The sequence below is a fragment of the Trachypithecus francoisi genome, unplaced genomic scaffold (genome assembly GCF_009764315.1).
Source record: "Trachypithecus francoisi isolate TF-2019V2 unplaced genomic scaffold, Tfra_2.0 Lachesis_group16, whole genome shotgun sequence".
Classification (NCBI taxonomy): Eukaryota; Metazoa; Chordata; class Mammalia; order Primates; family Cercopithecidae; genus Trachypithecus; species Trachypithecus francoisi.
The window spans coordinates 69987593-70013998 of NW_022681461.1; the positions used below are offsets into that span (position 1 = coordinate 69987593).

At 36.6% G+C, this 26406-nt stretch overlaps 1 protein-coding gene across 1 annotated transcript in view; it reads left to right on the forward strand.

Moving 5' to 3' along the window:
• Window positions 1-24824, forward strand: part of LOC117099379 (putative uncharacterized protein encoded by LINC00474) — a 41250-nt gene extending 16426 nt beyond the window's left edge. Inside the window, exons 2-3 of the mRNA XM_033238758.1 lie at window positions 916-1184; window positions 24608-24824. Of these exons, the coding sequence (XP_033094649.1) occupies window positions 916-1184; window positions 24608-24615 (277 nt within the window). The 3' untranslated portion in view covers window positions 24616-24824. The remainder of the gene's footprint in view (window positions 1-915; window positions 1185-24607) is intronic.
• Window positions 24825-26406: the final 1582 nt, after the last annotated feature.

The following is a 26406-nucleotide window of genomic DNA, read 5'->3' on the forward strand; positions in this document are numbered from 1 at the left end:
CAAATGTTGGTGGGGCTATGGAGAAAAGGGAACCCTTACACTATTAGTAAGAGTGTAATTGGCATGACTATTAAGGTGAACAGTTTGGAGGTTCCTCAAAAAATGAATAGTAGAACCACTAAAAAATGCTCCATAAATCCCACTATGGCTATTAATTCCATTGCGAGGGAAATGCAATTAAGATGCCAAAGAAGTATCTGCACACCCACATTAATTGCAGTAATATTCACAATAGCCAAGATATGGAAACACCCAAAGTGTCTGTTAATGGATGAATAGACAAAAGAAGTGTGGCATATATACACAATGAAGTATATTCAGCCAGAAAAAAGAAGGAAACCCTGCCTTGTGACAACAGGGATGAACGTGAAGAATATTAGGCTAAGTGAAATAAACCAGATATGGAAGGACAAATTCTGCATGGTCTCACTTACATGTGGAATGTAAAAATGTCAAAGTCACAGAAGCAGAGAGTAGAAAGGTGATTGCCAGAGAGTAGGAGGTGGGAGAAATAGGGAGATGTTTAAATGTACACACTTTCAGCTATAAGATGAATAACTTCTGGGGATCTCAAACATAGCATAATAATGTTGGTGACTGTAGTTAACAAGGCTGTATTGTATACTTGAAATGTGCTAAGGTAGTAGATCTTATGTGTCATCACCACATGCACACATGAAAGAAAATGACAGATGTATAAATTAGCTTGATGTTGATAATCATTTCACAATGCACACATTTATCAAATTATCACATTGTGCACCTTAAATACATACTGAGCAATATTTATTGATTGTACTTCAACAAAAAATAAAACAAAATTATATTTTCAAAAAAAATAAAACAGACAAAAAACAAAAATATGCTGAATTTAATTAATATCTGGTTTTATTTCTCCTACTTCTCTTCTCAAAGGCTCAGTGCTAGAGGACTCACAAGCAACCTGTACTCCTCCAAGAAATACGATGATAAGATGAAGGCGATCTCTCGAACTAGCGACTGGGGCTCTTCCTTCAGTGAAAAAGGTGGGTGTATGCAGACTCCTGAATCTAGATTGCAGGGATGTGACCTATATAATGAACTTGTTGTTTATGGCTCATCATCTTCTTCAATGACGCGAAAAATAGTAACAACTAATTTATTTTGTCTCGGGCAAAATAAATACTTTAATGGACTTGTTACAGGTAAGTCTTTTAAAAATCTTTTATTATAAAGTGTTTCAGAGATAGATAAAAGATTGGTATCCATAATATATAAAGAACCTTAAAATCAATAAAAATGTAAATTTCAATAAGCCAAGATTATATATAGCCAATTGACAGAAGAGAAAACATAATGGCTTACAACGGGCTAAAAAATATAAAAATACGCTTTACCTCACCAATAATAAGAGAAAAGTAAAAATGAACAATCCAAAACAGAAATAAACATAACAACAGTGACAGAACACTTTAGGTCTAACAGCTTGACAAAAATTAAAAATCTAATGTATTCTATTGATAATTCAATAAATTCTAATTGTCTTTAGTCCTGTGTATTTTAGTCACTTTAGTGAACTTCCGTGGGTTTTTGTGTGTGTGTCGAAAGAGGTCAAGGAACATTATAATTTTATTTATATAAAGTATTCCATTTACTTATGAAGTCTTCTGCATTGCTTTGTAAATTTTTCACTCAACCACCAGTTTAATGCACAGTTAAATAAAAAAACTTGGCTGTTTCAGTCAATCTTTGTTTACCAAAGATTCCCTCTTTTTCCATCTTGGCTCTGAGGTGTGCTTATTCCATGTATCAGAAAAAAAAAAAAGAACTAAACATTTCCTTAATAAACATTGATTTTGTTCACATCATTTTAACCATCCAGGGTTTAATCCACTTCGAAGGGGTCTTTTTTCCACACTAAATGGGATATTTGGGCTTAGCGACCTTTTAGCTTCTTTCTAACTTTGAGATCATATAACTACCTAGATTCCAAATGCATGTTTAGTATTTTAAACATAGTATTCAAAGAAAAGTAAAAGGATTGGTGGAGAGGATTGTCAGGGTGGGCTGGAGGTATGTAGGATGCAGTGAGGGGTGGAGTTGGGGAGGTCAAGTGGTACCAATTGTGGGTTGGAATTCTGCAAGCAGCCGTGGGTCACAGATGAATCTTATAGAGAGCTTAAAGAGTAGCATGTGCACAAAGTTACAGTCACACAGAATTCACTCTGGTAGGGTTGATGACATCTCAGTCCCTACATCAGGTCCGCAGCCTCTGGAGGTGGGCCCTTGTAACCACCCTCAGATTCATCTGTAGGGTTTTTTCCACAGTTCCCTGGCAATCTTCCCTGACAGGGCTCTACCATCCTGTCCCAAGCTGAAACCTTCCCTCCAAGTTCTGTCTCCCTGATGTTAGAATGGGTACCACCTGCAAGCCATACCATGGGACTATTGCCTCCTGCTTAGAAGAGGCTTCTGGGAAACACATTTGCCTTCCTGCACATGTGGGGGATTATGTCAGGGCCTTGGGAGGAAAGATCAAGCTCTTTGAAAATGAGATTATATTTGCAGTTGTTTATGTGGCTTCCCAGAGAGTGAAAAGAGATGGGATGGGTACTGAGGAGAGGAAAGATTTGCTCAGAGCCAAGAACCCTGGCCTGAGAGTCAGAAGGATTATTTAATCTTAATGAAAAAATGGGTTTAACAAAAGTGGCCAATTAATAAAGAGGACTTTTTAATGGAAATATTTATTGAGCTTTTACTACATGCCAGGAACATGCTAGGCTCTGAAAATACATCAATGAAATGAGATAAGACAGGTTGCCTATTCTTACAAGTTTAGAGTCTAGTGGGAAGTAGGTAATGTGAGATAATTTTCATATTAAAATTAAGATAATTCTATTAAAAATTCTATTATGTATTAAGATAATTATATTAAAATTAATTCTATTAAAATTACGATAATTTACTTAAACAGCTCATCACTATTTCTGGTACATTGTAAAAGCTCAATACATGGTAGTTATTTTTAAATGCTCAGTGGTAGGTAAATCTATGAAGGTAGAACACTGTGGGTCTTGCAGTATCCTTATCATCGTCAGCATTCAATAACCATTATGTTTATTGAATGACTGAATAAATGGCTCTGCCAATTGACTAGATGTGAGTTGGAGAAACTCACTTTCTCTCTCTAGGATGCAGATTTCTCTTAAGTACAATAGAGGAAGGAGAACACTGCTGATCTATGGCTCCCAATAGCAATCCCAATTCACAACGACTCCATCCTCAGTCCAGATAATTCATCCCGGGTCTCTCAGTCTCACTTAACGGGCCTTTCAGGGAAAACTTCCACTTATCATTTCACACTAGTCTTCAACAAGACCTTTAAGCTTAAGATGAACTAATCTAATCACCATCCTCTAAATTCTCCACGTGTTTCTTGCCCCTAGGCCTCTGCTCACAGTACTTCCTCTGAGAGCCTTCTGTTCTTTTCTCCATCCAGTTGACTTTTTCTTGTTATTGACATTCATCATCAACTGTCTTCTCAAGAGAATCTCCCTTGCCATCTCTTCACTCTCACCTTGCACATTTAGGATCCCCTCTGCTATGCTGGCAAAGTTCCCAGGGCTTAACCTTAACTTGGCATGGGTACATTTAATTGTGATTATCTGTTTCAGTGTTTTTGTTTTGTTTTGTTTTTGTTTTTGTTTTTTGAGATCAGAGATAGTTTTATTTTTTCTTTGTATCCTGAAAGACTCACAGTGCCTTTCACATAATAGATGCTCCATAATCTTTTATTAAGACAGAGTCTCTCTCTGTCACCCAGGCTGGAGTTCAGTTACATGAACACAGCTCACAGGGTCTGGGCAAGTTACCCAGGCTGATTTTGAAATTCTGGGCTCGAGCAATCCTTCTGCCTTGGCTTCCCAAAATGCTTGAATTACAGGTGTGAACCACTGCACCCAACCAATAAATGTTTCTTGAATTGAACTGAGTTTTTGTCCTCCATATGCCACTGGGACAAAAATTGCCAGTCATCATTTTATAATGAGTTCATGTTAATGTTGACAATAATTTGTTTTTTTTTTTTACATTGCCCAGCTGAAGAAACAAATAGAAAAAATTTCAAAGTCTGGATATCAAAAATAATATATAATTCCAAGTTAAGCTGAAATAAGATTATAGAAAAGTATCAACGCATTAAAGTAGAAAGTCAATTATACTGATATAAGTGGGTCTTAAACCTAGTTCTGCCACTTAAATTATCTCCCTTCAATCTCTTGGGGTCAATGAAATTAGTAGTAGAAAGAGTACTTGTTTTGGCATGAGACAAATCTGGATTCAGTTGAGATATATATATATCTTTTTCTAACTCTTTTTCTTCACTGACCTGTGAAATGTAGTATATTCTTGAAGTGCAATTCTTTCATCTGTATCATGGTCTAATTAGATATAATACATAGGGTATTCTTAATATTTTATAAAATGATTTAAGTAAAGAATTTAACATAGAATCTACCCTATGTGAAATACACAATGCACACTGGTTTTTCCATTTATAAAATTAGGATCTTGGGGACAGAATGCATCAGAGGATGTAGCCATGTCTATGAAAATGGTATGCCTAGTTACTGGCCATGGTTGATATTCAATATATGTCTGTTAAAATAATGAAAATGGTGACATCATAATAACTCTTTTGTTGAAAACCAGCACTACTTCCTGAAATGTATTTGAGTCAGTTAGAAGCTAGTTTTCTGATGAAGAAGAAAGTAATAAAAACAAGTAAGAAGACATAAAAATAAGATGAAGAAAAGGGAGGAGGGGCAGAAAAAGGAGGAGAAGGATGAGGGAGATGAAGAGAAGGAAGAAGAACAAGGTGAAAAAAGAGGAGGAGGAGGACAGGAAGGAGGGGAAAGAGGAGAAGATGAATTAAATTTTTACAGAAAGATGAGAAAATTGTAAATCTTTATAAAGGAGTGTAAAATGTGATATGTGTATTATTAAGAAAAAAGAAATACTATCAGTTTGAAATAATTTTTAGAGTTTTCAGCCCAGAACAGTCCTGGTGGACTTTGTCTCTACCAAAGGATACCATAAGAGGTATTGGGATGAAGCTGCTTTCATCCTTATTTTACAAAGGTCTGCCAACATCTCTTAGGACCAAGTGCTCTATACTTGTGAATTTCTTGGAATTCCAGGATAGCTACGGCCTATGTTTTAGTGACCCAAGGCAGCAAAATTGCAAGGATCTAAACTGGATTTCTTGATTTAGCATCAAAAGTCTGATCTTTTAAATAGCTTGTGGAAGTTAAAAATGGCCAAGCCTTGACATCAGGGAATTACCCTTTTAAAAAATTATTATTTCTTTAGAAAGCACCACATGTCTGGATTTTTCCATCTCATTATTGGCATGACCATTTTTGCAGGCTTAGTAATGATACTCTTTTTAAACGTTAGTCATAGTAATGAGACCCTTTTAGGAGAGAACCAAAGGCTCCATATTTAGTCTTTCAACTAATGAGCTTGGGTAAAATGTTGAATTTGATATGTGCTACAGAAACAGTTAAAAATGCAGCAAAAACTAGCTTTGAGAGGCAGTCAAGCTTGCCTGTGTATTGGTCTTATAATCAGGAGGTATGCATAAGTTAGGCCTTTGCCTTTTCTTGACTATTTGGTTTCTTTGCTTGATATCTTTTTAATTTACTTTACATTTTTATATGTTATGACATTAAAAAGGAAAATATCAAAATGAAATATAGATGCCTTTAGGCACTTTTTCTTTTCTTTTTTCCTTGTCTCTGATTATAAGAAAGGAGCTTCGGTGTGGTAATATACAAAATAAATAAAGTTCTAAAAACAGCATAAACCACCTATATCCCACCAACTGAAAATGTGTGTGAGTGTGCGTGTGTACACTCACACACACTCACATACACAAATATCATCTATATGTCTCTAGTTTTCAGTCTAAACTTTTTATTTTTCATCTTTATATACTACTTGCATAATTTTATATTCAACTGTTTTGTTGTTTGTGTTGTTTTTGTTTTTGTTTTCAACCTTAGATGAAGCATATAATTGAGTCAATCTTACTCTATTTCATGGTAATTATCTTGATTCTTTCAAGGCCTCATACTTGTTTTATTTTACATTGCATTTTATCTTCTATTCGTTTTCTCTCCCTCCTCTTTTCCCCTTTGTTCCTCAAAACATCCAGACTAGCATATTGATGTTTCTTAGATATACAGTCAAGCTTAACACATATTTTGTTGTTTTATGTAAATATACATTTTTAATTTTCACAAATAAAATTATACATTTGTTACTTATCCTATTTCTTAATTTATTCAATAAATACTGTGTTTTTAACATTTAACCTTATTCCTCTAAGTACATCTAGTTTTTGTCTTCTATCTATAATTCTGCTTTGTATTGATCACCGTCTTCTTTTTAATTTACCCAACCTTTTGGTAATAGACATTTAGATTGATCTACTTCCTTATTATCATACATATCTTATGAATAAATTTGTCATGCACATCCCTTGATAGACTTGTGCATGGCTTTCTCTGGAGTAGATACCCAAGAGTAGGATTCCTACATCCCTAGCCACATACACACGCAATTTCACTTAGTACTACCAAGATTTGCCCTCGAAATTGGCCACACCAGTTCAGGCTCCCACCTGCAGGGCAGGGAGTGGGTTCCCATTTCACTCCTGTATTAGTCCGTTTTCATACCGCTATGAAGAACTGCCTGAGACTGGGTAATTTATAAAAGAGGTTTAATTGACTCACAGTTCAGCATGGCTCGGGAGGTCTCAGGAAACTTAAAATCGTGGTGGAAAGCGAAGGGGAAGCAAGGCACCTTCCTCACAGGTGGCAGGAAAGAGCTGTGGAGGGAAGTGGAAAGAGCTCCTTATAAAACCATTAGATCTCGTGAAGAACTCACTATCATGAGAACAGCTTGAAGGAAACTGCCCCCACTTTCAATTACCTTCAATTTGTCTCTCCCTTGACCTATGGGCATTATGGGGATTACAATTCAAGATGAGATATAGGTCAGGACACAAAGCCTAACCATATCAACTCTCTCACCCCATATACAGTAAGGCACAATTGTAAATATCAGCTAAATATAAAGCAGTGTATGTTATCTCTGCCTGCAATATTCTTCCCCTAGACATTCACATGGGTCACTCCCTCTCCTTCAAGTCTTTATTCAAATGTCAATTTATAAATGAAGACTTCACTGAAGCTCTTTAAAAAATTGCAACCCCAAACTTTTTATTCTTTTTGAAATTGCAACTCCCACACTTTATATTCCCTTTCCTTTCTTTTTATTATTTAATAGAACTCTGTAATCTCTTACATGTTAATATTTGTCACAGTTTTATATGTCCTTTAAAAATGTATATTCTTTGTTGGGTACAGTGGTCTGTATGTATCTATTAGATAGTGCCTACTAATCATATTTTTGTAATTTTTAAAAACACTTTCACTTATTTTAAAAATCTACTTGATCTGTTAGAGGAACATGTAAAAATCTCACCCTATAAGTTATTGCCACATTTATTTCTCTCTGATATTCTTTTTTTTTTTTTTTTTTTTTTTTTTTGAGACGGAGTCTCGCTCTGTCGCCCAGGCTGGAGTGCAGTGGCCGGATCTCAGCTCACTGCAAGCTCCGCCTCCCGGGTTTACGCCATTCTCCTGCCTCAGCCTCCCGAGTAGCTGGGACTACAGGCGCCCACCACCTCGCCCGGCTAGTTTTTTGTATTTTTTAGTAGAGACGGGGTTTCACCGTGTTAGTCAGGATGGTCTCGATCTCCTGACCTCGTGATCCGCCCGTCTCGGCCTCCCAAAGTGCTGGGATTACAGGCTTGAGCCACCGCGCCCGGCCCTCTCTGATATTCTTATACTGTTGTTTTATTAATTCTGTGTCTATTTCCTTAGGTGCATATATGTTTATGAATATTGTTTCTTTTTTGATCTATTGTTCTGTTACCTATGTTATTTTACTATTTTTCTGACTTTACTTAAAATTATATTAATATGTTATAAAAATTGCTATCTCAGACATCTGTAGTACATATTATCCTCATATATATGTTTCTATTTTTTTGTGTGCACCATATCCTTTGTTTTTAATTTTTTTCTTAAAGATAACAAATTAGTGGATTTTGGCATTAAAAAGTACAGTTTAAGAATCTCTGAGTCTTGAACAGTAAATTTAAACCATGAACATTTAATGTATCATGATTATATTTGTACTTATTTCTGTAACTTTATTTTGCAGTTCTGTTTGCCATGGTTATTTCTCTTTTCATCTTCCTTCCTGCCTCCAATTAATGGAGTAAATTTCATTGTGCAGTTTAGAAAAATTATATTGAATTATTTCTGATAATTAGAGAACATTTATTAAGAACTTTATATTGTTTTGCCATTTTCTTATCAATTTTTAAGACTTTCAATGTGCATGTCTTCCATGATCAAGAAAAACACTTTAGCCCATTTTCTTCTTACTTGTCCTCTTCTCCTTCACCCTCTCATAGTATCATATTGAGTTTTAATCTTAATTCCTATACATTTTTTCTCTTTTCTCACTTTTTTTTATTTTGTGAGTGATCACTAAGACAATAACTTTTATTAAGGTAATTAATTAACTTTGTTAGCAAGATCTTCTATAATTCTCCTGAATTTAATAGTCTACTTGTAATTTTTTTAATAAAAATGTCTGCAAAAATGATATTTTTGTATTAAAACTTTCGGGACTTTTTATGCCTAAGACTGATTATTTAGCTTTTTCATTTAGAGTTGATATACACGAACTTTTTTTTAGCACTTTGGAAATATTTCTCCACTGTCCTCTTGCATCTGGTGCTTCATACACAATGTTGGTTTCTACCTGATTTCCTCTTCCTCTATAGATCAGGTCTTTATTTCCCCTAGAATTGGATAACATTTTCTCCTTTACTGAAGTCTTTAATTTTACTGTACAGTCTTCTTTTATTTCCTTGTTTCTTGTTTGTTTTGATTTCTTTTTCACATGATTTAACACTCTGAGACCTTTCTATCTGTAATTTTGTTTCTGTTTTATTTTAGGATGGTCTCAATTGTTATTTCTTCAAGGATGCTTTTTATGCATCCCCCACTAACTTCTTTCCAGTATTCCTATTATATAAAAATTGGCAACTCTCTTTTACTCCTTTACATTCCTTAAGTTAAAAGAATATTAATCAATATATTTCTTTCCAATATCTTCCATGTACATTCATTAGTCTGAATTTCCACTTGATTCTTTAACTCTTCATTGAATCCATGCTTTCATTTTTTCTCCATAAGAACTTTATTTTAGTTTTTTATTTTGCTAGCATATTATCACCATGATTTTTTTTTATATTTCGTTTTCTTGCTTTATATTTCTAATAGACTATCTTATTATTCTGAAGATGATTTTTTATGTTTACATCTATTTTCCTAAGCATATCTAAGCTTCATAAAGGCAAGGACCATGTCTTATACATCAACTATTATATCTCAGTTCTTTAAAAATATGACATTCTTAAAAACATTTGCCAAATTACTAAATGTGCTAAATTAGCGAAAGAAAAGATACATTTTATTCATTGTATATTTTTTGAAGTGTTTTAGTGAATGCTTAGCATTTTTTAAAGCACACTTATTGATTAGCAGAAAAGTTTTTTTTGAGGCTATTTTGCTAAAACTGTGGCTCTTCTGATATGCTAGCTTTGGACTTCCAGCCATTAGAACTATAAAAGAATACATTTCTGCTGTTTTAAACTACCAAGTTTGTGTTACTTTGTTACTACAGCCACAGGACTCTAATACACATGGTGAAAAGTTCTGGAATCCCTTTATACAATGATCTCCCTTCCACCTTTTAGAGATTTATAATATACATTAATATATTAAAAGATCTATTAAGTCAGTGAATTTATTTGGTCAATATTTTCAAAACTTATTTGAGTCTGGGATTCATTCCTTCTCTACTCTCTTCATAACATTGATAGCCTGTGTGACTATGATTTACAAAGTACACTTTGAAGAATCTTGAATTAAATATTCCTAATCCTAAAATTAGGTCAAAAATAGTTGCAAAATCATAGCATACTTTCTTTCATTCTTAAAACAATTGACACACTGTTATTTACGCTTTAGGTAGCAATCCTGTGGAATTCATATTTTCTCTTTCTTCCTCTTTCTTTCTCTCTCTTTCTTTCTCTCTCTCTCTTTCTTTCTCTTTCTTTCTTTCTTTCTTTCTTTCTTTCTTTCTTTCTTTCTTTCTTTCTTTCTCTCTCTCTCTTTCTTTTTCTTTCTTTCTCTTTCTTTCTTTCTTTCTTTCTTTCTTTCTTTCTTTCTTCTTTCTTTCTTTCTTTCTCTTTCTCTTTTCCCTTTCCTTTCCTTCCTTTTCTTTCCTTCCTTCCCTTCCTTCCCTTCCTTCTCTTTCTTTCTCTTTCTTTCTCTCTTTCACTTTCCCGTCCTTTCCTTCCTTTCCTTCCCTTCCCTTCCTTCCCTTCCTCCCTTCCCTTCCCTTCCTTTCCCTTCTTTTCCCTCCTTCCCTCCCTCCCTCCCTCCCTTCCTTCCTTCCTTCCTTCCTTCCTTCCTTCCTTTTCTTTCTTTTTTTCTTTCATGGAGTTTCACACTTGTTGCCCAGGCAGGAGTACAACTGCGTGATCTCGGCTCACTGCAACCTCTGTCTCCTGAATTCAAGCGATTCTCCTGTCTCAGCCTCCCAAGTAGGTGGGATTACAGGTGCCTGCCATTATGCCAAGCTAATTTTTGTATTTTTAGTAGAGATGGGGTTTCACCATGTTGGCCAGGCTGGTCTCAAACTCCTGACCTCAGGTGACCTCCCACCTTGGCCTCCCAAAGTGCTGGGATTATGGGCATGAGCCACCACACCCAATCCAGAATTCACACTTTCAACAGCAAAATGGACTTAGCAAGATATTATATGCAGATAGGGGCCAAAGATAGTAATAATTTGAATTTTTTGCATTAATTCCCTTATTGCTATTTTATATTTCACAGGCATTAATAACATTTTGTATAACAGAAAAGCCAACATGTTTTGATGTACTACTCCAGCAAATAAATACTGTAATTTACCTAATGATATCACACTATTACTTCAATAAACAGATGACTGAAAATTATACTCTATTTCCATATCTACAATAAATTAGGAAAGGGCAAGTATTTAAGTAAGGATAAGAAATTCCAATTCCTTATCTATGGGACTTAGTCTACTGCACTTAGGAAAGAAGGCATATTTTAAAGATAGAAATGTAAAGGATGAAATGCAGCAAAGTACTGTCAAAGTCTCTCCTTTATTAATTTATTTAACATTTTTTTACAAATATTTGTTGAGGTGCTCTTCTATATACAAAACATTGTGATGGATGCACTTTTCCCAAATAATAGTAGAAATTAGTTTAAGGAGACATTGTCTAGGTAAAACTAAACATTGATGCTTGAGAAAACTGAGGTTCAGGGATACAAAAAAAAAAAAAACGTGCCAAGTTGCACAAAGAGTTAATAGAACAACGAACTTGAACTGTAATAATATTAATTTGGATATTTTAATGACTTAATGCAGCTATAATCAATTTATGTAAAAAAATGAAATCAGATCTCAATGCTACCTTTGCTTTTATTCTTCCCCAATAGATGTATTGATCCTTTTATTATAGCCCAGTAAATGGTTTATTTTGGTGAACGGTCCATGGATACATGAAAATAATGTGTTTCCTGCTGTGTGGAGTCTTCCATAAATTCCAATTAAAACAAGTTCATATGAGAGTTGTTTGTTTCATCTACATTCTCACTGATTTTCTATGCATTATATTAATTATTAAAAGCAGAATGTTAAAATTTTCAACAAATATGTATATTTCTCCATTTATTTCTATTAGTTCTTATTCATTTTGAAACTCCTATTATGTTTGTGCACATTTAGGATTATTCAGTCTTACCAGTGAATTGACTTTACCATCTTTATTATTAAGAAATGTCTCTATTTTTCTCTGGAAATATTCATTTTTATGTTTATTTTGACTGATATTAACCCAGCACTCCTAGCATGTCAGTTTTCTTATAATCAATGACCACTTTATTTATTTATTTTTTTAAATTATACTTTAAGTTCTAGGGTACATGTGCATGACGTTTATATCATGTATAACTCCCCAATGCAATCCCTCCCTCCTCCGCCCTCCCCATGATAGGCCCCAGTGTGTGATGTTCCCCTTCCCGAGTCCAAGTGATCTCATTGTTCAGTTCCCACCTATGAGTGAGAACACGCGGTGTTTGGTTTCTCTTCTTGTGATAGTTTGCTAAGAATGATGGTTTCCAGCTGCATCCATGTCCCTACAAAGGACACAAACTCATCCTTTTGATGGCTGCATAGTATTCCATGGTGTATATGTGCCACATTTTCTGAATCCAGTCTGTCACAGATGGACATTTGGGTTGATTCCAAGTCTTTGCTATTGTGAATAGTGCCACAATAAACATACGTGTGCATGTGTCTTTGTAGTAGAGTAATTTATAATCCTTTGGGTATATACCCAGTAGTGGGATGGCTGGGTCATATGGTACATCTAGTTCTAGATCCTTGAGGAATCACCATACTGTTTTCCATAATGGTTGAACTAGTTTACAATCCCACCAACAGTGTAAAAGTGTTCCTATTTCTCCACATCCTCTCCAACACCTGTTGTTTCCTGACTTCTTAATGATTGCCATTCTAACTGGTGTGAGATGGTATCTCATTGTGGTTTTGATTTGCATTTCTCTGATGGCGAGTGATGATGAGCATTTTTTCATGTGTCTGTTGGCTGTATGGATGTCTTCTTTTGAGAAATGTCTGTTCATATCCTTTCCCCACTTTTTGATGGGGTTGTTTGTTTTTTCTTGTATATTTGTTTGAGTTCTTTGTAGATTCTGGATATTAGCCCTTTGTCAGATGAGTAGGTTGCAAAAATTTTTCCCATTCTGTAGGTTGCCTGTTCACTCTGATGGTAGTTTCTTTAGCTGTGCAAAAGCTCTTTAGTTTAATTAGATCCCATGTGTCAATTTTTGCTTTTGCTGCCGTTGCTTTTGGTGTTTTAGACATGAAGTCCTTGCCCATGCCTATGTCCTGAATGGTACTACCTAGATTTTCTTCTAGGGTTTTTATGGTATTAGGTCTAACATTTAAGTCTCTAATCCATCTTGAATTAATTTTCGTATAAGGGGTAAGGAAAGGATCCAGTTTCAGCTTTCTACTTATGGCTAGCCAATTTTCCCAGCACCATTTATTAAATAGGGAATCCTTTCCCCATTTCTTGTTTCTGTCAGGTTTGTCAAAGATCAGATGGCTGTAGATGTGTGGTATTATTTCTGAGGACTCTGTTCTGTTCCATTGGTCTATATCTCTGTTGTGGTACCAGTACCATGCTGTTTTGGTTACTGTAGCCTTGTAGTATAGTTTGAAGTCAGGTAGCATGACGCCTCCAGCTTTGTCCTTTTGACTTAGGATTGTCTTGGCAATGCGGGCTCTTTTTTGGTTCCATATGAACTTTAAAGCCGTTTTTTCCAATTCTGTGAAGAAAGTCATTGGTAGGTAGCTTGATGGGGATGGCATTGAATCTATAAATCACCTTGGGCAGTATGGCCATTTTCACGATATTGATTCTTCCTATCCATGAGCATGGTATGTTCTTCCATTTGTTTGTGTCCTCTTTGATTTCACTGAGCAGTGGTTTGTAGTTCTCCTTGAAGAGGTCCTTTACATCCCTTGTAAGCTGGATTCCTAGGTATTTTATTCTCTTTGAAGCAATTGTGAATGGAAGTTGATTCCTGATTTGGCTCTCTGCTTGTCTGTTACTGGTGTATAAGAATGCTTGTGATTTTTGCACATTAATTTTGTATCCTGAGACTTTGCTGAAGTTGCTTATCAGCTTAAGGAGATTTTGGGCTGAGACAATGGGGTTTTCTAAATATACAATCATGTCATCTGCAAACAGGGACAATTTGACTTCTTCTTTTCCTAACTGGATACCCTTGATTTCTTTCTCTTGCCTGATTGCCCTAGCCAGAACTTCCAACACTATGTTGAATAGGAGTGGTGAGAGAGGGCATCCCTGTCTTGTGCCAGTTTTCAAAGGGAATTTTTCCAGTTTTTGCCCATTCAGTATGATATTAGCTGTGGGTTTGTCATAAATAGCTCTTATTATTTTGAGGTACGTTCCATCAATACCAAATTTATTGAGCGTTTTTAGCATAAAGGGCTGTTGAATTTTGTCAAAAGCCTTTTCTGCATCTATTGAGATAATTATGTGGTTCTTGTCTTTGGTTCTGTTTATATGCTGGATTACGTTTATTGATTTGCGAATGTTGAACCAGCCTTGCATCCCAAGGATGAAGCCCACTTGATCATGGTGGATAAGCTTTTTGATGTGCTGCTGAATCCGGTTTGCCAGTATTTTATTGAGGATTTTTGCATCGATGTTCATCAGGGATATTGGTCTAAAATTCTCTTTTTTTGTTGTGTCTCTGCCAGGCTTTGGTATCAGGATGATGTTGGCCTCATAAAAAGAGTTAGGGAGGATTCCCTCTTTTTCTATTGATTGAAATAGTTTCAGAAGGAATGGTACCAGCTCCTCCTTGTACCTCTGGTAGAATTCAGCTGTGAATCCATCTGGTCCTGGACTTTTTTTGGTGGGTAGGCTATAATTGTTGCCTCAATTTCAGAGCCTGCTATTGGTCTATTCAGGGATTCAACTTCTTCCTGGTTTAGTCTTGGGAGAGTGTAAGTGTCCAGGAAATTATCCATTTCTTCTAGATTTTCTAGTTGATTTGCGTAGAGGCATTTATAGTATTCTCTGATGGTTGTTTGTATTTCTGTGGGGTCGGTGGTGATATCCCCTTTATCATTTTTTATTGCGTCTATTTGATTCCTCTCTCTTTTCTTCTTTATTAGTCTAGCTAGCGGTTGTCAATTTTGTTTATCTTTTCAAAAAACCAACTCCTGGATTCATTGATTTTTTGGAGGGTTTTGTGTCTCTATCTCCTTCAGTTCTGCTCTGATCTTAGTTATTTCTTGCCTTCTGCTAGCTTTTGAATGTGTTTGCTCTTGCCTCTCTAGTTCTTTTAATTGTGATGTTAGAGTGTCAATTTTAGATCTCTCCTGCTTTCTCTTGTGGGCATTTAGTGCTATAAATTTCCCTCTACACACTGCTTTAAATGTGTCCCAGAGATTCTGGTATGTTGTATCTTTGTTCTCATTGGTTTCAAAGAACATTTTTATTTCTGCTTTCATTTCGTTATGTACCCAGTAGTCATTCAGGAGCAGGTGGTTCAGTTTCCATGTAGTTGAGCGATTTTGATTGAGTTTCTTAGTCCTGAGTTCTAGTTTGATTGCACTGTGGTCTGAGAGACAGTTTGTTATAATTTCTGTTCTTGTACATTTGCTGAGGAGTGCTTTACTTCCAATGATGTGGTCAATTTTGGAATAAGTGCGATGTGGTGCTGAGAAGAATGTATATTCTGTTGATTTGGGGTGGAGAGTTCTATAGATGTCTATTAGGTCCGCTTGGTGCAGAGATGAGTTCAATTCCTGGATATCCTTGTTAACTTTCTGTCTCGTTGTTCTGTCTAATGTTGACAGTGGAGTGTTGAAGTCTCCCATTATTATTGTATGGGAGTCTAAGTCTCTTTGTAGGTCTCTAAGGACTTGCTTTATGAATCTGGGTGCTCCTGTATTGGGTGCATATATATTTAGGAGAGTTAGCTCTTCCTGTTGAATTGATCCCTTTACCATTATGTAATGGCCTTCTTTGTCTCTTTTGATCTTTGATGGTTTAAAGTCTGTTTTATCAGAGACTAGGATTGCAACCCCTGCTTTTTTTTGTTCTCCATTTGCTTGGTAGATCTTCCTCCATCCCTTTATTTTGAGCCTATGTATGTCTCTGCATGTGAGATGGGTCTCCTGAATACAGCAGACTGATGGGTCTTGACTCTTGATCCAGTTTGCCAGTCTGTGTCTTTTAATTGGAGCATTTAGTCCATTGACATTTAAGGTTAATATTGTTATGTGTGAACTTGATCCTGTCATTATGATATTAACTGGTTATTTTGCTCGTTAGTTGATGCAGTTTCTTCCTAGCCTCGATGGTCTTTACATTTTGGCATGTTTTTGCAATGGCTGGTACCGCTTGTTCCTTTCCATGTTTAGGGCTTCCTTCAGGGTCTCTTGTAAGGCAGGCCTGGTGGTGACAAAATCTCTAAGCATTTGCTTATCTGTAAAGGATTTTATTTCTCCTTCACTGATGAAGCTTAGTTTGGCTGGATATGAAATTCTGGGTTGAAAATTCTTTTCTTTAAGAACGTTGAATATTGGCCCCCACTCTCTTCTGGCTTGTAGAGTTTCTGCCGAGAGGTCTGCTGTTATTCTGATGGGCTTACCTTTGTGGGTAACCTGACCTTTCTCTCTGGCTGCCCTTAAGATTTTTTCCTTCATTTCAACTTTGGTGAATCTGGCAATTATGTGTCTTGGAGTTGCTCTTCTGGAGGAGTATCTTTGTGGCGTTCTCTGTATTTCCTGAATTTGAATGTTGGCCTGCCCTACGAGGTTGTGAAGTTCTCCTGGATGATATCCTGAAGAGTGTTTTCCAACTTGGTTCCATTTTTCCCCTCACTTTCAGGCACCCCAATCAGACGTAGATTTGGTCTTTTTACATAATCCCATACTTCTTGCAGGCTTTGTTCATTTCTTTTTCTTCTTTTTTCTTTTGGTTTCTCTTCTCGCTTCATTTCATTCATTTGATCCTCAATCGCTGATACTCTTTCTTCCAGTTGATCGAGTCGGTTACTGAAGCTTGTGCATTTGTCACGTATTTCTCGTGTCATGGTTTTCATCTCTGTCATTTCGTTTATGATCTTCTCTGCATAATTAGTCTAGCTGTCAATTCTTCCACTTTTTTTCAAGATTTTTAGTTTCTTTGCGCTGGGTACGTAATTCCTCCTTTAGCTCTGAGAGGTTGATGGACTGAAGCCTTCTTCTCTCATCTCGTCAAAGTCATTCTCTGACCAGCTTTGATCCGTTGCTGGCGATGGGCTGCGCTCCTTTGCAGGGGGAGATGCGCTCTTATTTTTGAATTTCCAGCTTTTCTGCCCTGCTTCTTCCCCATCTTTGTGGTTTTATCTGTCTCTGGACTTTGATGATGGTGACGTACTGATGGGGTTTTGGTATAGGTGTCCTTCCTGTTTGATAGTTTTCCATCTGACAGTCAGAAGGACTGTCTGTTGGTCTGTTGGAGATTGCTTGAGGTCCACTCCAGACCCTGTTTGCCTGGGTATCAGCAGCAGAGGTTGCCGAAGATAGAATATTGCTGAACAGCGAGTGTACCTGTCTGATTCTTTCTTTGGAAGTTTCCTCTCAGGAGTGACGCCACCCTGTGAGGTGTGGGGTGTCAGACTGCCCCTAGTGGGGATGTCTCCCAGCTAGGCTACTCAGGGGTCAGGGACCCACCTGAGCAGGCAGTCTGTCCTTCTCAGATCTCAACCTCCGCGTTAGGAGATCCACGGCTCTCCCCAAAGCTGTCAGACAGAGTTGTTCGCGTCTGCACCGGCCCCCGCTCTTTCCCCTAATGGACTGCAGCTGTGCGCTGTCCGCAGAGGTAGAGTCTACAGAGGCAGGCAGGCTTCCTTGAGCTGCTGTGAGCTCCACCCAGTTCGAGCTTCCCAGCAGCTTTGTTTACCTACTTAAGCCTCAGCAATGGCGGGCGCCCCTCCCCCAGCCTCGCTGCTGCCTTGCGGATAGATCGCCGCAGACGGCTGTGTTAGCAGTGAGGGAGGCTCCGTGGGCGTGGGACCCTCCCGGCCAGGTGTGGGATATATTCTCCTGGTGTGCCTGTTTCCTTAAAGCGCAGTATTGGGGTGGGAGTTACCCGATTTTCCAGGTGGTGTGTGTCTCAGTTCCCCTGGCTAGGAAAAGGGATTTCCTTCCCCCTTGCGCTTCCAGGTGAGGCGATGCCTCGCCCTGCTTCAGCTCACGCTGGTCAGGCTGCAGCAGCTGACCAGCACCGATTGTCCGGCACTCCCTAGAGAGATGACCCCAGTACCTCAGTTGAAAATGCAGAAATCACCGGTCTTCTGTGTCACTCGCGCTGGGAGTTGGAGACTGGAGCTGTTCCTATTCGGCCATCTTGCTCCGCCCCAATGACCACTTTATAAATATTTTTTATTCTTATACTTGTAGCCTGTATGTGTCTTTTAACTTAAAACACATTGCCTGTAGTAATTAGTTTACATACTTTTTACTTCTTCATATGTTGTAAATCCAACCATAGATTGTTATTGCTTTTTGCACTGAACAGCCAATTATATTTACAGGTATTATGGAATGAGAAAAGACATATTTTAAAGTTTCATTTCTAGTGTGGTTCATTTGTATAGATTTTTTCCCACCTAGCATAGCTTTCCTTTAGCCTGAAAAATGTCCTTTAATATTTCTTATATATTATTTTAACATGTTTGCTGCTGACAAACTGTTTTAGTGTTTGACTGTCTTTTTCATTCATAAGGAATATTTTTAATTTAAAATATTTTATTGTTGGATGCCGACTTCCATGTTACTTTAGAACTTTGAAGATGTTGTTCTTTTATTTTCTGGATACTCTTGGCCTGTTTCTAATGAAAAGTTACTGATAATTGTTGTCACTATTCCTGAGGACTGCTTTTAAGATTTCCTCTTTGTCTTGAGTTTTCATCAGTGTGATCATGATGTGCCTAAATGTAGTTTTCTTTGTGTTAGTCTTTTTTAGTTTCATTGAGTTTCTTAAATACATGGTTTATTCAATTTTTATTAAACTGGGGAATTTTCAGCCAGTATTTAAAGAAATATATTCTCTTCTTGATCTGTTTCTTCCCTCTTTTTAAAACTCTAAACATATATTAGACTGCTTGCTATTATCCCTCAGATCATTGAAGGTATATTCATAATTTAAAGTCATTTTAATCCCTGCTTTTTAATTAGAATGTTTATCAATATTACTTCTATGGCTATGCATTCAAGGCTGCTTATGTTTTCTGCAGCATCTAGTCTGCTGTTAAATACACTCAGTTAATATCCCTTATTTCAGATGTTGGGTTTATTAATCTATAATTTATTTTGTTTTTTAAACATAATTTTTACTTCTACATTGAGATCCCTGTTTTCTAGTTATGTTCACATTTTCTTTTAAGTCCTTGAATATATTTATAGTAACTGATTAAAAGTCCTTGTATGGTAATTCCATTAGTTGTGTTATTTGTGGGCATTTTTTGTTGAGTAATCTTTCTACTGATTGTCAGTCAAACTTTTCTGCTTCTTTCCAAGTCTAGTAATCTTGATTTATGTACGTGAACATGTGGATACTTCATTACTAAGTGCCTGGATTTTGCCTTTACTTAGATAGTTGATGTTTGTTTTGCCAGGCAGTTAATTTCTTCTGAGGCTTTTGTGTAAGTCTTTTTCTTCTTCTGGGGCTTTTTGGTAAGTTTTCTTAGGAAAACTTGTAGATTAGCCTATACTCTGTGAATTGATTAGTCTTATTCCTAAGGTGAAAGCTGTTTAGAATTTCATCTAAGATGGATAATATCTCTTCATTCTGGCTTGCTTTGTACAAACTTAAGAATCTCACAGCTCATAGATGTTTAGCTAATATACCCCTAGTAGTTGTCTTCGTACTGCTTTATTTTATTTCTTGCCTAGACTTGCAGGCTATATAGTAGGTTCAACTAAGTATCCAGTCAAATACTCAAAGGGAGATCCAAATTTCTGTATGGAGATTTCCACATTTCCATATAACCCTTTCCTCTCAAGCTCGTACCAGCAGTTTGGAAGTATAAGTTCTATTCCTTCAGTTCCACATTGGAATACTTCCTGCCCTATGGGCCAAAATGTATTCCCTGGTTGTAAGCCTGTTGATTTGAGGATTCACTACATTTGTTTCCCATTTCTTAGTGATCACTGTTATGCTTTACCTGTTGCTCAATATCTGAAAACAGTCGTTTACTATACATGTGATGCTTCAGTTTTTTAATGGCAGGAGACCTAGTTGAGATGAGTGTCCTCGGGTTTTTTGTTTGTTTGTTTGTTTGTTTTGTTTTTGTAATTAGATGCTCCATCTGCTTAATGGTGTTGTCTTTGGATTAGTAGAGAACCCGGGAATGTTTCCTAAGTTCATTGTCAATCATTTAGCCATTCCTCTGCAAACATATATCAATGTGTCGTTGTGGTCTGGCACACATGTTTTAGATTAAAATGTGCTAGATCATAGTAAGTGATTGTTACTGGTTGAATAAATAAATAAATTATATGATCTGTGTTGCTAAACATACTCTCTATTACAACTGTATCCTCTATTATCTTTTTTTATTGCAAGTAAATTTTTTAAAAATATACTTTAAGTTCTAGGGTACATGTGCACAACGTGCAGGTTTGTTACATATGTATACATGTGCCATGTTGGTGTACTGAACCCATTAACTCGTCATTTACATTAGGTATATCTCCTAATGCTATCCTTGCCCTCCCCCAACCCACGACAGGCCCTAGTGTGTGATATTCCCCTTCCTGTGTCCAAGTGTTCTCATTGTTCAGTTCCCACCTATGAGTGAGAACATGTGATGTTTGGTTTTTTGTCCTTGTGATAGTTTGCTGAGAATGATGGTTTCCAGCTTCATCCATGTCCCTACAAAGGACATGAATTCATCCTTTTTTATGGCTGCATAGTATTCCATGGTGTATATGTGCCACATTTTCTTAATCCAGTCTATCATTGATGGACATTTGGGTTGTTCCAAGTCTTTGCTATTGTGAATAGTGCCACAATAAACATACGTGTGCATGTGTCTTTATAGGAGCATGATTTATAATCCTTTGGGTATATACCCAGTAATGGGATGGCTGGGTCATATGGTATTTCTAGTTCTAGATCCTTGAGGAATCACAACACTGTCTTCTACAATGGTTGAACTAGTTTACAGTCCCACCAACAGTGTAAAAGTGTTCCTATTTCTCCACATCCTCTCTAGCACCTGTTGCTTCCTGACTTTTTAATGAGTGCCATTCTAACTAGTGTGAGATGGTATCTCATTGTGCATGTAGATTTTTATATAGCAAAAAAAAAAAAAAAAAATCCTACACACAGTTTGAGATCAGTGTGTATATTGATCTTGATGGCTATGAAGATGACTAAAGATGCAGTCACTGTACTTAAGGGATTTAGATTAAAATTAAAAATGTAAGACCCAAATGTATGGAAATTTGAAGTACTAAGACATCACTTTCACTTTGAATTTGAATTTGTTAAGTCACCTAAGTACAAGCCATTGTATATGGTATTATACTATTATTACTTTTAATGTGGTTGACTGATGAATTTGGAAGAAGACAGAGATGGTTGCCAAATCTTTCTGAAGGAAGAAACACCTTGCACTTTGTATACTAGCAAAATGTCATTAATTATAGATTTTTGAGCTTATCGGTGTGTTTCACCTATCGTTTTCAATATTCTGTTTTCACTGACTAGAATATGACCTTCTGTAGTCCTTTTTTTTTCACAAACTCCTACTCACCCTTATAAACGATGTTTCTTTTATTATCTTCTCCAAGAAAATAATTTTGATGTTATAAAAATAAACGGATTCTTCTGTGTAGAGCTGAACTTTGCACAAGGTTGAATAGAGCACTTACCAACATATATTTGAAATAGTTTTGTAAATTAATATTTTTACTGAAGTATTGAGGTCAAGGATTATTTATTTTTTGCTACCATCACAACTTTTGCTAATACCTAGTGTGAGTCATGGCATGGAAAATGTAAATGAAAAAGAATAGAATAGATTGGAAATGGAAAAACTAGAAGAGAATAGGATAGAATAGAACCAGGGAGTCTAGGATAGAATAGAATATAATGTAATACAATAGAATAACTTAAAATATTGGTTAGACACTCTGGAGACATTTTAACTTTTGAAAATTGCCAAAATATCAAGTATTCAAATTATAATTGCTACCTGGTCATCACTTGTACGACTGATGCAGTAGCAATGATTCTACTCTTTGAAAGTGATTGAATGGGGCCTATTAAAACCAACAAAAGTGCTAGTAAAGTAAAAAAATAAATAAACTTTTAAAAGCCTCCTCTAGCCTGTGCATGTCATAGCTCAGTGTGTAAAGCTCAACCCAGTATTTCCAGGTGACTAAAGGCAGGTTCATCTCTTTCAAGCACTTCCTAAAAATTTTCGAGTGAGAGTTTTCTTGCCATAGAATGGATCCTTAGAAACCCAGTGGCAGATTAGCATAGGGAAGAAGGTAGAAATTTCAGAATTACTTCAAATACCACCAAATAGTGAGAGGTAATGGAGTCTGTGAGGACTCTAATATTTTAGTTTTATTGGCTGGTGTATCTGTACTCCATTCATTTCCTTATTTACTTATTCATTAGTTTGCTTCTTTATTTAAAATAAATATAAACAAATATTTACTGGTTGCCTACTATTGGCCATATAAACCTCATTTCTTACCCTCTGCTTAGGCATAGGCAATAAGAATTAAGATGTAAAGATGACACAACAGAGCAATAATCAAGGAGATAAAAATAAGGACATGGACAATGCTGAGAACAGGCTTTTTCATAGAGTACAATAGCTGCTATGATGGATAAATGCAGAGTGTACTTTGAAATCATATAGCAGGGCTCCCTAAGTTAATATGGACAGTTAGGGCAGACTTAATTCCTAGAGAAAGTGACATCTACATTGAGAGCTGAATGTCAAGTGGGAAATAATCAGGGGAGGAGAAATAAAAGAGAGCAAAGCGTCTTAGAAGGGGTAAAAAACGAAGCACAGTGTGCCTAAAGGGTAGACTGGGGGTACATTGGTGAAGAATGAGGCCAGATTGGTGAACAGAAACAGACACAAAAAGCTTTGTGAGTTGGATTAAAGTATTTAGAAAGTATCCTTTTTCATTTTTTGTTGTAAGAAGAGTGACTATGCGTTACTGGAAGAATTGTAATTAATCTATACTCTATGCCTGTACATATATACGTAAATTATCTATTTGCATGTTATATGTATTATGACATAATATACGCAATATGTATATGTATACACGAAATGAATGCAAGCGCATGCATACACATTATGCCAGGTGTACCACAGTTATGGTTTGACTCTTAATTCCTATCCATGGAGCGTACTCACCAGCACATCCTTGTCGATGTAAATTCTTCTGCAGTGGGTTGCTTGACTCTTTCCTAAGCTCTTCAGACCACTCTACCTCTGCTTGTTGATTAAAAATATCAATCTAAGATGAAAATCTGGTCATGCTGTCTCATTTGCTTAAAACACCCCATTGCCCTTAATAAATTGCACTAAAATAAAATTTAAGCTCTTTAGAAGTGTTGACCAAGACCCTTCATAATCTGAGACTCCCAAATTTGCCGACCAATCCTCAGCTGTCATTGTTCTCCCACACAAATCCGATATTCCAAAAAAAAATTTCCTCCAGTTGTTTGATGTGACACAAGCGTTTCTAACTTTGTATACGTTCTTCCTCAGTCTCTAACATTCTTTTTCCTTCTTTACCTGTCTAATTTCTGTTTTTCCTTGAAAACCCAGTGCAGGCTTCACTTTTTCCTTCCTCCTAGGATGCTATGGGCGTTTCCCCTTCTCTGATTACCCAAACCACCAGTTATACACATAGTCCCAGCTCCATTACTTGAAGACCATAACTTTGGTTGATACTTAACCTCCAGTATCCTATTTCCTTTTACCTCTTCAAGATAACTACACATCTACCTCTTGGGATCACTATAAGAATAATAGATTCCACTCAATATATGTTGGCTGGTGTTATTATTTTAAATTATTGTAGTCATTGTTACATGCATCATTATTCTATTAACTGATCAGTTTTTCTCATCAGCTTGAAGGGCAGGTTCATGTGTTTGTTTTTTCTTTAGTGTCATTACTCAGGAACCAGATATGGGATAGGAGTGCAGTGAATCTCTACTGTGTAACGGAAGAAAAAAATCTCTATAGGAGCCAAATGTCCAGCTTCACAATTGGCCTATTGTGGGATATTAGGCAGATCATTTCCCTCCCTGGGCCTCTGTAATTTTATCTGCGACATAGAATGAATGAATTAGAAGGTAAATAAGGTGTCTTCTAATTACATAATGTTATTGAACTTACCGAACTATAGGATGAAATGCTTTGATGATTTTTATATTTTTCCTCAGAGTCCACTCTAACTCCAAGGTCTGGTGCAACCCAAGTCCAGGCTCTAAGAAGTTCACTGCCAAATCTGAAAACTGGTTTGTACTGGGTGGAATGACTATTACTTACACTGATACCTCTAATAATTTTGGTCCTGACTGCTTACCAGTGCTGCAATTGGACACTTATTGTTCCTGCTGTTTCAGCAAAGACATGAGAGGCACATTTATGATTTAGTGTGTCAAAGTCACAGATAGAGAAGCTGTCATCTGTAATTTTCACATGCCAAGTGACTACAAGTTGAGCTGACAGAATGAATTAGGCCTTCTTTCTCTTATTTTGTGTACCATCTCCAGCAACCTGATTTTTAAAAAAGAAAAAAGGAACTTCCTTGAACTAAAGTGGTTAAGACCTCGATATTTGCCCACAGAAAGAGTCGTTGAGTCGTTTCTAGTTGTTGATGGACAAAAGATACAGTTGTCCCTTATGGAAAATTCCAAGAACTTGTACATAATTTGAGTCATGCAAACCTGAGTTCTGCATGACTGAGCTCTGTCACTCAGTGGTTGGGAAATTTATGACCATCTCTATGCCTTGGTTTCTGCATCTGTAAAGTGGAAATGATAATGTCTACCTTGTGTGATTCCCGGAAGAATGAAATACATTAGATTCAAAATCTTTTGGTCAATTGTAAATTACCAGGAAGCATAAGTTATTGTTAACTGAGAGAATCAAACTTTGATTAACATATTTAGCATCTTTAAAAACCACATAATTCCCATTTTTACTCATGGGAGAGGATTATATTGAAAATAATGTGAATTTTGTTTAAATATTTTGTATCTTATATAGTTTGGGGTACATTTTTTGTGAAGGAATATTTTCAGTGTCCTGGACTGAAGAGAAGCAGAGGAAATTGAGTTGCTTCTAATTTTTCCCCACTAGATTTTCCAGAACACAGGAAGGAGATTTGTGCTGATTAAACACACATACACACATATATGCATACACACATGCATGCACGTGCACACACACACACACACAATTCCATTCTTCAACTTTATATAATTGTCCTATTTCTCCCAAACACAAAGTGAAGAAATTCAAGGAAAGCTAATGCACTTTGGTTATAAAATAGGCACATCAACCTATATGGCTGTTGTGAGGCATAACTGAACTAGAATTATGTGTCAAAGGCTTTGCAGATGGTTACACATTATACACAAAGGTGAATGTTTTAGAGGCAGCCATAAAGTGTAAATATTTACCAAGAACTTTGAGGTCAAAAACCCTGAGATCAAATTCAGCCTCTGCCCCTTTGCCTGGTCTTTCCTGCATGGTATAGGGCCTATCTCTTGCAATCTGAAAGTTTCAGTCTCCTTAGGTATAAATAGTGGTATTCTCACCTGCCTCACAGGGCTATGATGAGGAGGAAGTAAAATGATGGACATGACTTTGCTCTGTAACCAGTAACATGGTCTACAAATGTGTGGCCAAGATGTGGGTTCTACACTAAATACAGAGAAAGCAAAGGGGTCTCCAAATTAGTTGGGGAATTACTCCTCCCTCCACCTATGCCTTGAACAGCCAAGAACAGTGCTCAGTCAGCAAAGATGCAAAGGTTGAGGCCATGAAGCTGCATTCACACCCAGAGCCTGATGATCTCACAAGTGCCATCAGCAAAAAAAAAAAAAAACAAAAAAACAAAAAAAACCCCACACATTTACTGCAAAGATGAGTTTCTTTGCAAAGGAAATCTAGCACTTTGGTCCATTCTGCGTTGGGTGCAAACATCATTCTGTCTCTGAGTCTCAGCTGTGTCAATATTCAAAAAAGAAAGGGATTCATGAAACAAAATGTCTACTCTGAGCACTTGGCTATCCCTGACTTAAAAGAAGAAAGGAGGGAAACAAAAGAAAGAATATAACCAGCCTTGCTCCCCACTGGGAATTTATTTCCCTTTAATATTCATGTGGGTAACATTCATTGGCAATAAATGTAGACATGCATTTTAATGGCATACTGTATTCGAAATAAAATAAGAACACCCAGAAACTTGACAATACAAATGAGTACTAAGAACCTTTTGTCTGCTCTCTGTGCTAATTTCTGTCCCATCCGCGGAAAACCACCTTAAAACTTTTGCCTTTTGTTT